The sequence below is a fragment of the Malania oleifera genome, chromosome 3 (assembly GCF_029873635.1).
Source record: "Malania oleifera isolate guangnan ecotype guangnan chromosome 3, ASM2987363v1, whole genome shotgun sequence".
In the NCBI taxonomy this organism is placed as follows: Eukaryota; Viridiplantae; Streptophyta; class Magnoliopsida; order Santalales; family Ximeniaceae; genus Malania; species Malania oleifera.
This window is the reverse complement of record NC_080419.1, coordinates 98742190-98758223: the sequence shown is the minus strand read 5'-3', so window position 1 is coordinate 98758223 and position 16034 is coordinate 98742190. Positions and strand designations below refer to the sequence as shown.

The 16034-nt window shown below is 36.1% G+C and overlaps 1 protein-coding gene across 1 annotated transcript in view; it reads right to left on the bottom strand.

Moving 5' to 3' along the window:
- Positions 1-4430: 4430 nt before the first annotated feature.
- LOC131151898 (uncharacterized) overlaps positions 4431-16034 on the bottom strand; it is a 40644-nt gene continuing 29040 nt past the window's right edge. Inside the window, exons 7-11 of the mRNA XM_058103370.1 lie at positions 10470-10509; positions 10250-10357; positions 9033-9113; positions 7711-7833; positions 4431-4765 (exon numbers count right to left, since the gene is read on the bottom strand). Of these exons, the coding sequence (XP_057959353.1) occupies positions 4718-4765; positions 7711-7833; positions 9033-9113; positions 10250-10357; positions 10470-10509 (400 nt within the window). The 3' untranslated portion in view covers positions 4431-4717. The remainder of the gene's footprint in view (positions 4766-7710; positions 7834-9032; positions 9114-10249; positions 10358-10469; positions 10510-16034) is intronic.

Below are 16034 nucleotides of genomic sequence, written 5' to 3'. Positions count from 1 at the left end.
GATGGTGGTGGGATAAAGATATCCAAAAGGCTGTAAAGACAAAAATAATTTGATATAAAACGTGGCAAAAATGTATAAACACGGATAACTTTGAAAAATTTAAGAAAACGAGAAAATATGCAAAAAAAAAAAAAAAAAATCATTAGCGAAGCTAAATACAGATCATTTAATAGTTTGTATGATAAATTAGATAGAAAAAAAAAAAAAAAGACGGGAAAAAAGATATATTTAAACTTGCTAAAGTTAGAGAAAGGAAGAGTAAAGACTTAAGAAATATAAAATGTATAAAAAGTGAGGATGATATTGTCTTGGTTAAGGACGATGACATTAAAGAAAGATGTGGAAGTTACTTTAGTAAGTTGTTTAATGAAAACAAAATAGAAGGCTTAAACTTAGATTTGACAAATGAGGAAAAGACTAAAAATATGATATTTATTTGCAAAATTAGAGTTAACGAAGTTAACTTTGCACTAAAAAGGATGAAAAATGGGAAAGTTATAGGACCGGAAAACATCCCATTTGAAGTTTGGAAATGCTTAGGTGATAATGGAATTATATGGTTAACTAATTTATTTAATACAATTATAAAAACTAAGAAAATGTCAAATGAATGGAGGAAAAACACTTTAATGCCTATATACAAAAATAAAGGAGATATTCAAAACTGCAATAATTATCGTGGAATTAAACTTATGATTCATATGATGAAACTATTGGAAAGAGTAGTTGAACAAATATTAAGGTTAGAAATGAAAGTTTCAGAAAATCAATTTGATTTTATGTCTAAGAGATCTACCACAGTATACTAAAAAGATTAATGGAAAAGTTTACGGAAAAGAAAAGAGGGACTTGGATATGGTATTTATTGACCTAGAGAAAGCATATGATAGGATACCTAAGAAAATTCTATGGTGGGCTTTAGGAAAAAAAAAAAAAAAAGTGTATATAATAGGCATACTGATGTCATTAAGGATATGTACGATGGAGTAATGAATAGTGTAAGGACTATAGATGGAGAAACTAGAGAATTTCCAATCACCATGGGTGTACATCAAGGATTTGCTTTGAGCCCTTATCTTTTTTCTTTAGTGATAGACCAACTGACTAAAAGTATTCAAAATGAGGTTTCATGGTGTATGTTGTTTGCAGATGGTATTATATTAATTGATGAAACTAGGGGCGGAGTAAAGGCTGAGTTAGAATTATGGAAAGAAGTTATAGAATCTAAAGTCTTTAGGATAAGTAGGAATAATATATAATATATGAAATGTAATTTCAGTAATAGTAGGAGAAATATTATAGTCAAAGTTAAACTTGATGATGAAGAAATAAATAACACTTTTATATTTCGATACCTTGGATCTATTATGTAAGCTAAAGGAGAAATTGAAAATATGCATAAAGTTAAAGCAAGTTAGGCAAAATGGATAAGTGCTTCAAGTATTCTTTGTGATTGTTGAGTATCCTTAAAGTTAAAAGGACAGTTTTATAGGACATCCATAAGACTAGCTATGCTATATGAATCAAAATGTTGGGTGACGAAGAAACAAAATATCCAAAAAGTAAAAGTTGACAAGATGAGAATGAATGTTTAGATGAATGAGTAGCATAATACTGAAAGATAAATTAAGGAACGAACATATTCACGGTAAGTTAGGTGTAGCTTCTATAGAAATTAAGAAAAGGGAGGGACGACTCAAATGATATAAACACTTGCAACATAGGCCATATAGTGCGCCAGTGAGGAAGAGTGAGTTAATTACTATGGGGGATGGTAGAAGGGGTAGACGTAAAATAACTTGGAAGGAGATAGTGAGTTAGGATTTAATAGCCTTGAATCTGTCAAAAGAAATGGTCCGTGATCACATAAATTGGCAGAAAGGATTCATATAACCAACCCCACCTAGTGGGACTTAAGGCTTAGTTTTGTTATCGTTGTTATATTATGAGGCCCCTCTACCCATTCCCAATCCAATAAGCCTCTTCTCCCATCCCAAATACTTGCTACAATTCACTGAACACTTCAAGTAAGCTAACTCCCTTTAACCCTTTTTAGATATATTTTTATACCCATTAGAACACACTTCATTTCCCCCAGGATCATAAAACTTTAAATTTATCCATGAGATATTGAACTTTTAAATCCTTTCTTGAAATCTCTTCCATTGGTGTTAATAAAATACGATCCTTGTGTTGCATCTTACTAACCAAATTATCACTTTCAAATATAGAGACCCCTTCCAATCCTTCTAAAAGGGATGGATGTACATATGATAAATCCACTAAAACATCACTGGAATAAAAAACATATCCACATTATTCCCTAATTTCATCCAACAATAAACCCCTACCAAAATCAAACTCATTTAGACCATCACTTCCATTATTTGATAAATACCCCCATCACATTAATTCCTTTCCTTTGCTAACCCCTTCATAAGAATTTCTCATCCTTTTCTTAGCATTATGTCTTCCAAAATACCTAACTCTCCTTCTAAATTTCTCTTAAAAATATTTGGCACAACCTCACCAGAGTGCTTTCTCTTATCTTCAAACATTTTTTTCATTCCCACATCCATTTGCATAAACTTTTTGACGAGTATAAACCTCAGGAATCTTAGATCCCTTTGCCTTGATGTCAGAGGCATCAGTTAACCTACCTAAAACACCATCACCTTTAAAAAAACTTCACTGCAACATCCTCTAGCCCCTCTAAAAGACTAGAATCTTCAACCACTTGAACACTTTTAGTTATCTCCTTATTGTTGTTAAGGAACTTTTCATAAATCAAGTTGTCGGTTTCCTGTAATTGCTCAACGATATGACCTTTTCCATTTGAATTTTGGGGAGCTAGAGAGAAAATTTGGCCATTGTTTACAAATGGGTGACAATCCTTTTTCACTATATTCCCGACCTTCATATTGGGGCTTAAAAATTGGGCATCTTGTGTCAACCTATTATAATTGGCCCAATCTTCCTTTCCCTTAGGCTAGCTATCCAAAATAAGGCACTAAAAATCTTGGACTTACCCCTTTTGAATGGCCCAATTGCCCTTTCCCTTAGATTGGCCATTCAAAATAGGGCCCTATAAATTATGGGTCTGTTCAACAATAAGACCAATATAAAAATGAGGCCCCTCCTTTTCCCTTTAACTTGCTCGCGTTTAATACAATAACCAATCAACCCAACCTATATTTTTTATGTTCTTCTTCCCCTACTATAACCCTAGCCACCTCAATTGGAGCTATACCATCATCTAAAGCCCTAGGTGTTGTTATAGTATCAACATGTCCAACTACCTATGCAATATGAACATGCAACTTTGGTTGGATGTCTTCTAGTGTCGACTCCCCTACAATCTTTGAATGCACATATTATCTATCCCATTCACAATATCCTACTTTTCTTGTTGGTACTTGCTTTCACAACCTTCTCCTTCACCTGCCTTCTCTTTCATCACCACTTGACTTCATAATCTAGGCTCTAAAGGCCTATGCACAACTGCACCTCGCAATTGAAACCCAAGCCCTTCGACTAATTCATAGAACTTGCTTATGAAGTTGTGCCAACCAACCCCTTTTGCTCCACAGGGATAAACATAGAGAATGCCTTACCATTCTAGCCAACCCTAACTCCAAAAACTTCTCAACCATAGTCGACTTAATCAACATCCAAAACAACATATTCCCCATTTGAACCTTTTGAGAACCCCTAACCAACTGAACAAAATCTAGAAGGCCATTGGCAAACTAGAGAATTGCCTCTTTTGGAAGTTTAATCCATTTATTATGAGCATGATTTTTTCTCGAGCACGAACAAAAACTGAGTCTCTCTCCCTTTGTCTAAACTCAAATCAAAGGTCTTCCCTTTAATTTGAATCTCGCACTTCCCACATTCAAAGCCATAGGGAGACACAAGAAAATGAGGGGGAAGTCGTTTCGCATGAGAGAGGAACAGCACAACTCCCATAAAAGTTCGGACCATGAATTTGGATTTGCATAGATTTAATAAAAAGAAATATAAAATTGTATTTAATTTTTTTTTCAAATTCACACAAATCCAAATATTTAACCAAAATCCATGCTATGTAAGGTAAGTTTATTTGTGATTTTAATTACTTTAAGAGCCTAGATTTTGGGCTTTACATTTAATTACTTTGACCAAAATCACATTGAATTTTGTTCAAGCATGAGATTCTATATTTGTACCACTACATCTAATGACAGTAATTTTCACCCTATTGTCTTTCATGCCAAAGTAATCAAACAGCTAATAGTGCACAAATGCACATTCAATCTAGTAATGCTGTGTTTTGAAGCATTGAGTTTAAGCCTCAAAATTGATATCACGTGAAATTCAAAAAACTCAATGCAACTTTATATAATTTAAAGCTTGAATTTCCTGCTTACAAATGCAGCCTAAAACCATTATAAAGGTCACGATTAAATTATCATTATATTATAATGTTATAAATAAACAAATGGGGAATCTTGTAGAACAGTAAATTAATGTGCTTTCATATTCAAATCCATAATCATATACCCTAGATAAATGGAAGGCGCAATAAGGTTGACCATACTTGATCCAATTGATATATTTCTCTAATGGTTTTTTTTAAAAAAAATTTTAATTTTTTAACCAAGTGAGCCAAATTACTGTTTTCTTTCTCTTCATGTGACTGATGCTTGAATGTCTGAACTACACAACATCAGTCTTCCTAGGCAGAATGCAGACTCCGGAGTCTCTCATTCTTCGCACATTCCTCCTGCATATTACAAGATCTAATTAGAGGCTTTGACCAAGGTAATACATGGATGGGACAATTCACAATTGCTAGAACATATCGAGTAATGAACGATGTATACTGTATGCATAAGATCCCTTAATACAGCCTTATGGCCAGCCAGTTCTTAGAAAGTTAAAAAGTAATTTGTTTCGAATTAGGCCAAACATTATTCTCTAAAAACATAGGCAGTAGCAACCAAACTTGACCATGATCATCGTGCACATATTTGCAGTCTATTAATCCCTACTATCTTCCATTTCACAACAGTCTGATTTTATTACACTTGTATTAAGCCCTTCTTGTAGACTCATGGTATATGCACCAAAATATTCCTGGAGCATGCAAGTACTTGATATACAAAACCTTCCTATACAGATGGCCTTAATACTAAGGAATTTAGTAAGTAGTCCTATAAAATAAGTTGCATTTCTTAATGCTAATACGAAATGAGCTTAATATATCTTTTATTATTATTATTATTATTATTATTTTAAACTAAACATGAGCTTAATTATATCACTCAAAGGAAAGGAAAAGAAAAAGAAAGAAATGAGGAAAGACCCATCCATTTTAATGTTAGAAGTGAAAACATATACACAAACATAAGAAGTTACTCCTTGGAGCAATTTTATTGGAAGTACAATGTATTTCCACCATAGGAACCCAAGTTTTTTCTGTGGAATTACCAAAAAACCTTTATTTTTCAAAATATTACTATAACAACAACAACAAGCCATTAAAGTCCCACTAGGTAGGATTAATTACATAAATCATTTTCCGCCAATTCACCTAATTGAGACCATTTTCCTCTACTCCTCCATCACTATCTTATTCCAAGTGATTTTAAGCTTATTCCTCCTTTTCATGTTAGAAATAATAACTAACTCACTCCTCACAAGTGCGCTATTAGGCCTCCATTTCAAATGCTCAGACCATTTAAATTGCCCTTCCCTTATCTTGCCTTTGACCAGTGCTATGTCTAATTTATTGCATATATGCTCGTTTCTTAATTTACATTTTTAATGTTATACCACTCATCTACCCTAACATTCGCATTTTGACTATTTTCACTTTTTGTATATATTTCTTAGTTGTTCAACATTTTGAATCATGAAGCATAATTGACCTTATAACCATCTTGTAGGACTTCCCTTATAATTTTAAGGATATTCTAAGATTACACAACACACTTGGTGCACTCCATTTCACCCAACCTGCTTTAACTCTATGTATTACATCCTCCTCAATTTCCCCTTCTGCTTGTGTAATAGATTCAAGATATCGAAATGTACAAGTGTTATTAAATTCTTGATTGTCAAGTTTAATCTTCTCTCCACTACTCCTTACGTTACTAATACATTTCATGTCTTATTCTTACTTATCCTCAAATTGCACCCTAAAATGTTCTAAAGTTTGAACTTAGATTCCAAACCACTCCTTCTTTCATTAATCAAGATAATATCATTTGCAAACACTATACACCAAGGGTCTCATTTTGGATATTCCTAGTGAGTTCATTACTCGATAAAATATTATGGAATCAAAGTAGAACCTTGATGCACACTTATTATTATTGGAAAATCTCTAAATTCCCATCCTATAGTTCTAATGCTAGTCAAAATATTCTCTTGCTTGGATGGTGGCTCAAGATCAGCCTCATGAAAACCTTATATTTCATGAGGTTTATCCCATAGAAACGCTCCTTAATGGAACTGTAAAGTTAACTGGCCGTGACCAAGAAACTACCAGTTTCGCTTTGTGGGTCAGGAATGCCCGACTTATTCTATCATACGTATTTTTAATGACTTCAGTATATCTACTGCATAGCCCCTTTTTTTCTAAGACTCACCAAAAAACTTTCCTAGGTATTCTATCACAGACTTTCTCTAAGTCAATTAAAATCATATGCAAGTTCCTCTTCTTTTCCTTAAACTTTTCCATTAATTTTTATAACAAATAAATAGCTTCTACTGTCAATCTCCTAGGCATAAAACTAAATTGATTTTTTGAAACCCTCATTTCTAGTCTTATTCTTTGTTCAATTACCCTTCCCCGTACTTTCATGGTATGATTCATAATCTTTCTCCGCGGTAGTTATTATAATTTTGAATATTGCCTTTTTTTTTTGTATAAAGGTATTAACATACTTTTTTCTCCATTTCTCTGACATTTTTTAGGCTTTTATAATAGTGTTGAATAGATTAGTTAACCACATAATTCCTTTATCCCTTAAACATTTCCAAACTTCAATTCGTATGTTATCTAGTCCTATAGATTTTTCACTTTTAACCTTTTTTAAAGCTATCTTAACTTCAAAGACTCAAATTTTGCGAATAAATTTCCTATTTTTAGTCTTTTCCTCATTTGTCACTTTCGAGTTCAAGCTTTCATTTTGGCTTTCATTAAGCAACTTATCAAAGTATTTCCACCACCTCTCTTTCATATATTCTTCTTTAGTTAAAACATTATCATTGTCATCATTTATATATTTTACATAAATCTTTACATTTTTTTTCTCTAGTTCTAGCAAGTTTATAAATGTCTTTTTTCTTTCTTTTGTATTTAGACTAATATATAAAGTATCATAAGCTCTATGTTTAGCTTCACTAATGAGTTTTTTTTTTTTTTGCATTTTTTCTACCCTCTTTATATATTTTTCAAAATATTAAAAAAACATAAAATCTTCACTTCGTAAATTAGGCAATGCAGGATAATAGGGACTCAAACAATATCAACCTTGGATAGTTAAACAGCTACAAAATCAAATATATATATATATATCACTGTCAACCTAGCAGCACCTCTTTTAAAATTCAACAAGAGAAAAAAAAATAAAAATGAGAAGGATGTCAATGTATTCATTTTGATATGGTTCATGTCGCTATTAATCATAATATTCTGTCCTAAAAGTTTGCATCACTTACTTGGAAAGCTTTCAAGAGAGAATAGCACTGTCTTTGCTCGGCAATTGCTACAGCATACCTCTCCTTCAGGGAATCACAAGCTTTCTGCTCTGCTTGAAGGGCCAATTGCACTTTTTCTAGCTTCTATAAAATGGATACAACAGTAAGTACACTCCTAATAAATCTGAAGCATCTCAAAGAAACCAAACAATAAAATGGAAGTTCAGGAAGGAATGGACAACCAGGGGCCATCCAGTACTTGTAACTTACAAGTTAACAGTGAACACAAATAGAATGCTTATAACATAACACAACCAGTCACATATCTCTAACTATTTGTAGCCAGCTAATTCACATTCTAGGTTTAAAAGGGAAAAATAAATAATTTTTTTTGTCTTGCCCCACTTCCTTGTCACTTTTTTAGAATTCTGGTAAAAACACCAGGGTGGTAAAGAATTTAGAAGATCGAAGTATTCACTATTCATAACAATACCTGTGATAAATTAAGACAGTCCGAAGGAAGCACAGAACACAGAGTACAAAAGTTTCATCCTCACAACTTTCCCAAAGTGTGGTGAACTGTTAATTAGATCAAAGGAGAGGCCAGAGGCAACCCAGTGGGCTGGAAGGTGTAATCAGGAAAAGCTACAGAGGTTTGGTTACTGCTTCTGCTTTCTTTTTAAGTGCAGCTGGAGACTGGAATTTAAATCCCCATAAATATTAGTAGAAAGTGACTCCATGCATATATCCTAAATTCTCATTGTTTAAGTGGTGCTAGTAGAAATGGCACTTTGCATTTTTGACCTACTTGATCATAAGGCTACTAGTTCCCTAATTCTTACGGTATGTCCCATGCATATATCCTAAATTCTCATAGTTTATATTAGGGATTTTACATTTTTAATGAATAACTGAAGCAAATTCCTGTGTATAAAAAAAGCATCAGAACCCTAGCAAGTCATCACTAATCAATGAGTTTGTGAATCTAGTCAGCTAACTGTTAAAGCTTGATATTATTATTGCCCCACAACCTAACAGCTTAAGCTTTTATGTACAGAGGTAAACTAACATAATATCAAAGCTATGGTTGCCAAGAGCTCCTGGGTTCTAGCCTTGTTGACTGCATTGGTTGGCGGTCGTTAAAAATTATGTTATTCCCTGCAATGGGTGGTGTTTATCATTTGTTCATCTCTCCAAATGCAATCAAGCTGCCCAAGAGGGGAAGTGTTAAAGCCTCAAACATTTTTGGCCCATAAGCTAACAGCTTCAGCTTTTAGGTGAAGGGGTAATCTAACAGCTAACTTCTGAGCAACTATAGAAGGGCAAAAAAACATAACAATTACCTGCTGAGTTCCTTTCACAATACCCTCCATGGAATCAATGAGTTTCATACGACCAATGCTGGTAGTGATAGCATCTTGGAACTACACATAATTGCATAAACTGAGTCATGAATGATGAGAAAATTATAATTGCTAAAGAAATCATGAGCAAGATCTTTTTTATCAGCAAAGGAGTGAAGTATCAGAGATAGGCAGTATCCCACATATAATCAAGAAATTTAGTGAATTAACACATTTGAATTCCAATTTTGGTCTAGATTGGCATTTCCAAAGAAGCTTCAGTGAATTTTGATAATACAAACCAGAATAAATAACTAAGCTCACACATGAAATAGTACAAGAGGAGCAAACTGATGAAAGCCCACAAGCTGAAGGGGTATGTTTTAAATTATTCAATGTTGAGGCCAGTACTCTACAGTCTACAATTTTATGTAATTACGTAGTTAATCCAAATCCAAAATATTTCAAAAAATGAGCCCACAACATGTTTGATGACATTTCATTGATTACATTCCAGTTGATAGTGAGTAGTCATATTAGCCATATTGTTGGTTAGGTCACAATCATTTTCAGCAAATAAGACCTCAGTGAAGGAAAAATTGTCAGAAAAATGGTATCACAATCACATTTGCCTGATATTCTGCATCAAAAACATTTTTGGATAGTATCCTTTGGTTGTGAATTGTAAGGAAACTAATAATGTGTTTGGGAAGATGAGAACTTGGAACACTGGGTTTAAGATTGTGCATATTTCGACAAAACTCAATATAAATGTGTATTAAATTTGTCCAAGCCAAGAAAAATTCATATCCAATGCTTCAAATCCATCTCCCTAAATGCAGTATTGATGTCCATAAAAAGAAAATGGCAAGGGGACAAAGACAAAGCACAAGGAAAATAATATATCAAATTACCATCTAAACAGTCATAAATCACCAAAAAGGGAAAAAAAAATGAGAGCAATGGGAACTACAAAAATGCAATCAATCAGCACGACGAAAGCAATGAAACTGGCTTACAAGAAAGATACATACAAAACATTGGGAATAGAACACTCTAAATCATCTCCTAGAAAAGCTGTGTCCCATTTGTCAAGCAACCACTTAAACCTTATCACACGATTCAATTCATGGTATCAAGAATTCATGTGCAGCAACAGCAACAAAGGAGATATCAATGATGCTAAATAAAGCCAAATCTTAGTTATTTCAGCACACCTGCAAACTAACTGAGTTCAACAAGGATGTCTCTTTCAGCATCAGTTCTTTCATCTCCAAAAGAGCATTGTACGTGGCATAATATATACGAGTTTTTCTAAGCTTTTCCTTCATATTAATGAAAATCACACTGTATTAGACACTTTTGAGTTGTTGACTAATGGAGTTCAATAAAAAAAGATAAATGGAAACAAGGAAAACTGCATCGACCTTTCATTACCTGAATATGAACATACAGTTCTGAAAACCGGCGTTCATATCTGTACACGCAACAGGGGGAGAGAGAGAGAGAGAGAGAGAGAGAGAGACAGAGCCAGAGCCAAATGAGATACAAAATTCTGAAGCAAGCATGAAATCTTGTACCCAAATTTGCGAGGCCAATATTTACAATTCTATGATCAGATAATCTCAGAATCATTTCCTTTCATGTTAGTATTCAAAATTATGCACAAGAAAAATGGCACCTTAAGAAAGGAACCAAACAAAGCATGTTAAACAACAGAAAAACTTTCTGCCATGACATTCGGAAGCTACAAAAAGGATCATTACTGGAGGTGATTGTCCGCCAAAGAGATGATTTAATATAGATAGGGATTTATTAATCCATCGAGTGATATTTCTAAATAATCCTGAAACCACCTATCTTGACACATGGCAAAGCTAAAGAAATGAAACACCTGTTCCATCTATTCTGATAAAACAGTAAAACCCTACAAGTACTTTCATGCTCACTTACAGCTTCCGCTCTCAGACTAGATTATCTTCCTTTAATTAAAATATATCAACAAAATTAACAGACAACAAGACAAGGACTAATATCAACTGTTAAGGCTTGATATATTGTTGGTCTCCCATGCAATGGCTTAAGCCTTTAGGTATCAAAGCTAATGAGTTGAGGCATAAGCTTTTAGGTGAAGGCTAGATATACATAGTTAGAACTAATTTTTACAGCACAAGCTTTCATTATAATAGGGGGCTTATCATAGGGGTGGTTTTCAAAAGATGCAGGGTTCAATTTTTATCAACTGTTTTACCTTCTATTGCACAACGAATTAACAAGCATTATTTGGGGTCTCTTTAGCAATCCACGTGCAAACCAGCCGTACATGTGTGGTGGAGTACGATGGATTCATGTACATTGTCAGCTCACAACTAAAAGCTTAAGCTTTTAGGTCACTGACTTGAATCAACATAAATGAAAACTAGAGAAAGAAGCTTGATTATCCGGAATACACGAGCATTCACAAGGGAAAGATAAAGGAATTCTTAATAATTTGGTTTGATTGTAAGCATCAACCGTGAAAGGAGACAGAACAGTCAGCAGCTTAAATCAATTGCACATCTTTTAAAGTTCAACCCAGGAGCAAAACCCAACCAAGGTAAATTCCAGTAGAAGTGTTATGAAATATACAACCTTAGTAATTAGGTGGTGCAAATGGGGGTATTTTTGTCCTTCACATTTTTTATTACTAATATAAAAGGAGAGCAGACCTGGAGCTGTATGCAATGCTCCTGGACTGCCAACTTTTGCTTCTCCCTCTCACCTCTGTCTCCCTTCTGTCCTTTTCTCCTTCTCTAACGCTTTTTTCAGATAATAAAAGAAGATATATTAAGAGAGAAAGAGAACGCAAACAAGAGAGGACAAGAAATCCTCATAGAAAAAATAAAAGCAAAGAGTCAAGACAACCCAAACCACTACCTAAACCTAGACAAAACACTACCTAAGGAAACCTCTTTTCAGTCCTTTCCAGTAGTAACTGATGGAGCCCAGCAACATAGCCAATTCCCATTGCCCCTTCCTAGCCTTAATTTTGCTCCATCCAAGCAGACTTCCTTTCCCTCTATATCAGCTAACTGCATACCTTTTTTATCCAACAAATGTTGAAAAAGAGACAAAAAAGCAGGTGAAATACCGGACTCATAATTTCTGCTCAATCTTGACTTCTACATTTTCTATTTCAACATTCCTCAAACCAATAACTCCCTCTAAATCTCCCACTGGAGATGAAGAATGCAAGGAAGGAACATCCATAATATCAGAATAATCTAATCCAAAACCAAGTTGTTCACAAACCTCGTCTACAACTACCCCTTCGTCACAATCAAAGTCACTAACCAAATCGCACTCCACGTCTGATACATCACCCCTTTCTTCTTTTCCGAAGGAATGTCCTCACTAAATTTTTTTTAAAATATGTTTTCGACCCATCCGAATACTCAATGTAAAAGTTACCATCATTCATCTTTTCAGGAACTTCACTGGCCTCCTATCTGTCCTGGAAAGCTTCTCAATTGAGTAATCCCTTCTAACTCTACTCTTCTGCCTCTGATGAGTATAAACTTGTGATATTGCTGAAATTGTGACAACCTGAGGACTTTTACCCCATCCATCCTCACATTGTCATTACTGGAACTAGCACTATATTGATTCTGATTTGAACAGCTGTGCTATCCTCCATATGTACCTCCTGACAACCATCCTCCATAGAAACCCCTCCGGAAAACTCATCAATCTTCAAGATGCCCCTTCCCCCATCTCTCAGCTCACTGAACAAAATCTCGTTTTACTCATTCACAGTGGAGTGAAGGGGGGGGAGGGGGGGGGAAGAGGTACCACAGACCTGTTTCTCCCCCACCTCCTCGCGTTGAACAAGAACAAGTCTGCTGTGTCCATCCGTTTCAACACCCACCAGCACACAAGCCTCTCCCATGTTTAGGTAGAATTTTCCTTCTCTAACCCAAATGCTGTATTTTCTTCATTGAATATTCAATTTTATTTCAAATTTGTAATATGGCATCAGCATTTATTGCCTCTAAACCTGATTTATCTTCTGATGTTCCATTGGCTGGTTGTGGCATGATGTTTTGACTCTGTCTGTGACTTGCAATCTTGTATCAGTTTCTGGCACGTTTCGGATTTGTGTTCAATGACTTTGTTTCCTATTATTGCATGCACTGGCTTTTAGTTTATGCCCAGCCATGATGCCCTCTGTAGCTGAGTCGTTTTCTTTTGTTCCTTTTATTTCCTCTGGTGTGCGTTATTTTTGCTGTGCCTTCCTTGCTGGTACTGGTGTGTGCTGATTGTGGGGTATTGGGGGTTGTTCTGATGGCCATGGTATTGAGTATCATCTACCGTGTCTCGAGAGTGTAACAATCTTGTCCGCTCCAAACTCAGCCTTCTACATCTAGTCCTATTGTGGCCCATTCAGGTGAGAAACTTCCAGCTTTCTCCCACTTCCTTCATCTGTCAGCACTTGAGGCATTTTTTGCAACAAGAGGCTGAAACCTCCATGACAGTGATGAAGAGCAAGGGAGAAAAGGGATCACCTTGCCATAATCTTTTGGACTCAGAAGGGCAGTCATATACAAGAATAGAGAAGGATGGAGGGGTGATGTCCTGCTCAATCCAGTTGCACCAAAGGCTCCTGAAACCTTTTTTTTCCTTTTAGGACACACAGAAGGAAATCCAAGCAACATGGTCAAAAGCTTTTTCCATGTCGAGTTTGCAGACAAGTCACCCCTTCCAGCTCGAGTGACAGTACACAATATCCAATGCAAGAAGGGCAGCATCCATGATTTGCCTCCCTTCAACAAAGGTGCTGCCCAATGACTTCCGGGATTGTTTTTTTCAGTCCATTTGAGAGAATCTTGGAAAGAAACTTGTAACCCTGCCAACTGTTTGATTACCACTTTACCTAAAAACTTAAGCTATTAGGTTCTTTGACACTCCCCCGCACATGCAGCCTGATAGCATGTGGAGAGATAAAAAAACGATAGAAAACAATACCCAATACAGGGAATACAATAATTTTTTAAACACCACGCAATAAAAGCAGGGAACAATACTAGAACTTGGGATCTCCTGGTGACCATCTCTGTTCCCATGTTATACTACTACTTTACCTAAAAGCTTGCGCTATTACGTTGTGGGGCAACAATGTATATGAAGCTTTAACACCAACCAAGCTAATCGGCCAAAAATCTTTGATGTTAAAGGCCCAGTCTTCTTAGGGACAACACAATAAATGTGGAATTCATGCTGTCCACAATTCTGCCCGTAGAATGGAGCTCATCAAAGACCTTGATAACATCAGCCTTGAGAACATCCCAATTTGCTTGAAGAAAAAGCCATGGCGAAGCCCTCAGGCCTGGAGTTTTATCACCATTGCAATTTTTAAGAGAATTTCTTCGTCACAGAAAGGGCATTCCAGCCTCCTAGCAGTGGAGATGCAGATTCTGTTGAAGCTTTACCCCTCAACCTGAGGTCTCCATGTAGAAGGCTTAAAGTAAATGGTTTCATAGAAATTGCAAATGCCTTCTTTGATATCCCTGCCTTCATCAAAAGTTTCTCCGTTGATGATGACACTCTTCAAGGTGTTGCATCTCCTATGCACATTGGCTGTGTGATGGAAGGGTTTGGTGTTACAGTCCCCTTCCTTAACCCATATGGCTCTAGTTTTGTCTCCAAGCAATTTCTTCCGTAAAAATAATGTTGGATAATTCTTTTCTCAAGGAAGTCCTCCATTTTTTTTTCCTTCCTCATTAAGGCCTTGGGTCTTTTATCTCCTTCACCTTGGGCAAGAGAACTAAATTCACAAGGATTTCAAAGTGGGAAGTGCAGCACCACCCCTTGATGAGCTTCCCAAAACCTTCTTCCTTAGGCCACATGTTTTTTAAGCAAAAAAGGAGTTGGTCCCCACTTAATTTCTCTGGTGTCTAACAAGAGCAGAAAGTGGATAGAGGTAGGCCAGAGGAGCCTTTGGGTAACCTCGGGAAAATACTCCCAGCCTGTCAAGGTTAAAAACCTGTCAATTCCCAAGGGGGCCTCTCTTGAATTGGACCAAGTAAAATTGCCCCCAATATGCATGAAATCAATAAGAGCATTCACGCGAAGGAAGTCCCTGAAATCTTTCATACATCCATTCTCTGAAGTTCCCCCCAAACCTTTCGTCTCGAAAGAGCACCATATCAAAAGCTCCCCTGAAAACCCCCGGAACATACCATTTTGTTTTAGCTTTATAGAGCCTCACACCAAGGTAAATCTCTGGAAGGGTCTTCACGCACTCTGTGCACACACGCAAAGAGCTGGGAGAAATAGTCATCCAGCTTCTTGAAGAGGCAGGACACCCAGAAGACTCCAGTTGTGTGGTCAACCAGTTCAACAATATTTTACTTCCACAAGGCCAGTATCCAACACAACTGCCCCCACCCACCCCCCCGCCCCACCCCCCCCCCAAAGCTACCGCTGCCGCTTGAACTGCCATCATACCTCAGATGAATGCAAATGTTGCTGTTTTGCCCCCAGATGCTGGTAACATACCTGTCAATAGGATCTAACTATGTCTCCTGCAAACATATCACATCCCCTTCCCATTCTTCTAAGACTCTGCACAAAAGACCATTTGACTTTATCCTTGAGGCCCCAAACATTCCAAATGAAGAGTTTTGGAGTCATAAGTCTAAGTGTGGCCAGCCACCTCAGGATCTGAAAAACTCTCGTTTCTATCATATTTAACAGAAAACTCCATCTGTTTCAATTCCTGACTCTCACCTTCCTTCTGTAAACATTCCTCCTACAGTTTTGTTTGCTTTTCTCTTCTTTTTATCTCAATCTCCTCAAATATGCTCAGAGCTTTTTCCTCAAAGCAATCAAAAGAGACTCTAATGGCCTTAATCACCATCTTAACCTTTCAGAGAACCCATTTAGAACACAGACCTTGAACTGATTGTTGTCACTCTTTACCCCTGAAATCCTCAAAATTCAGAGTTTCTGAGTCTACTGCAT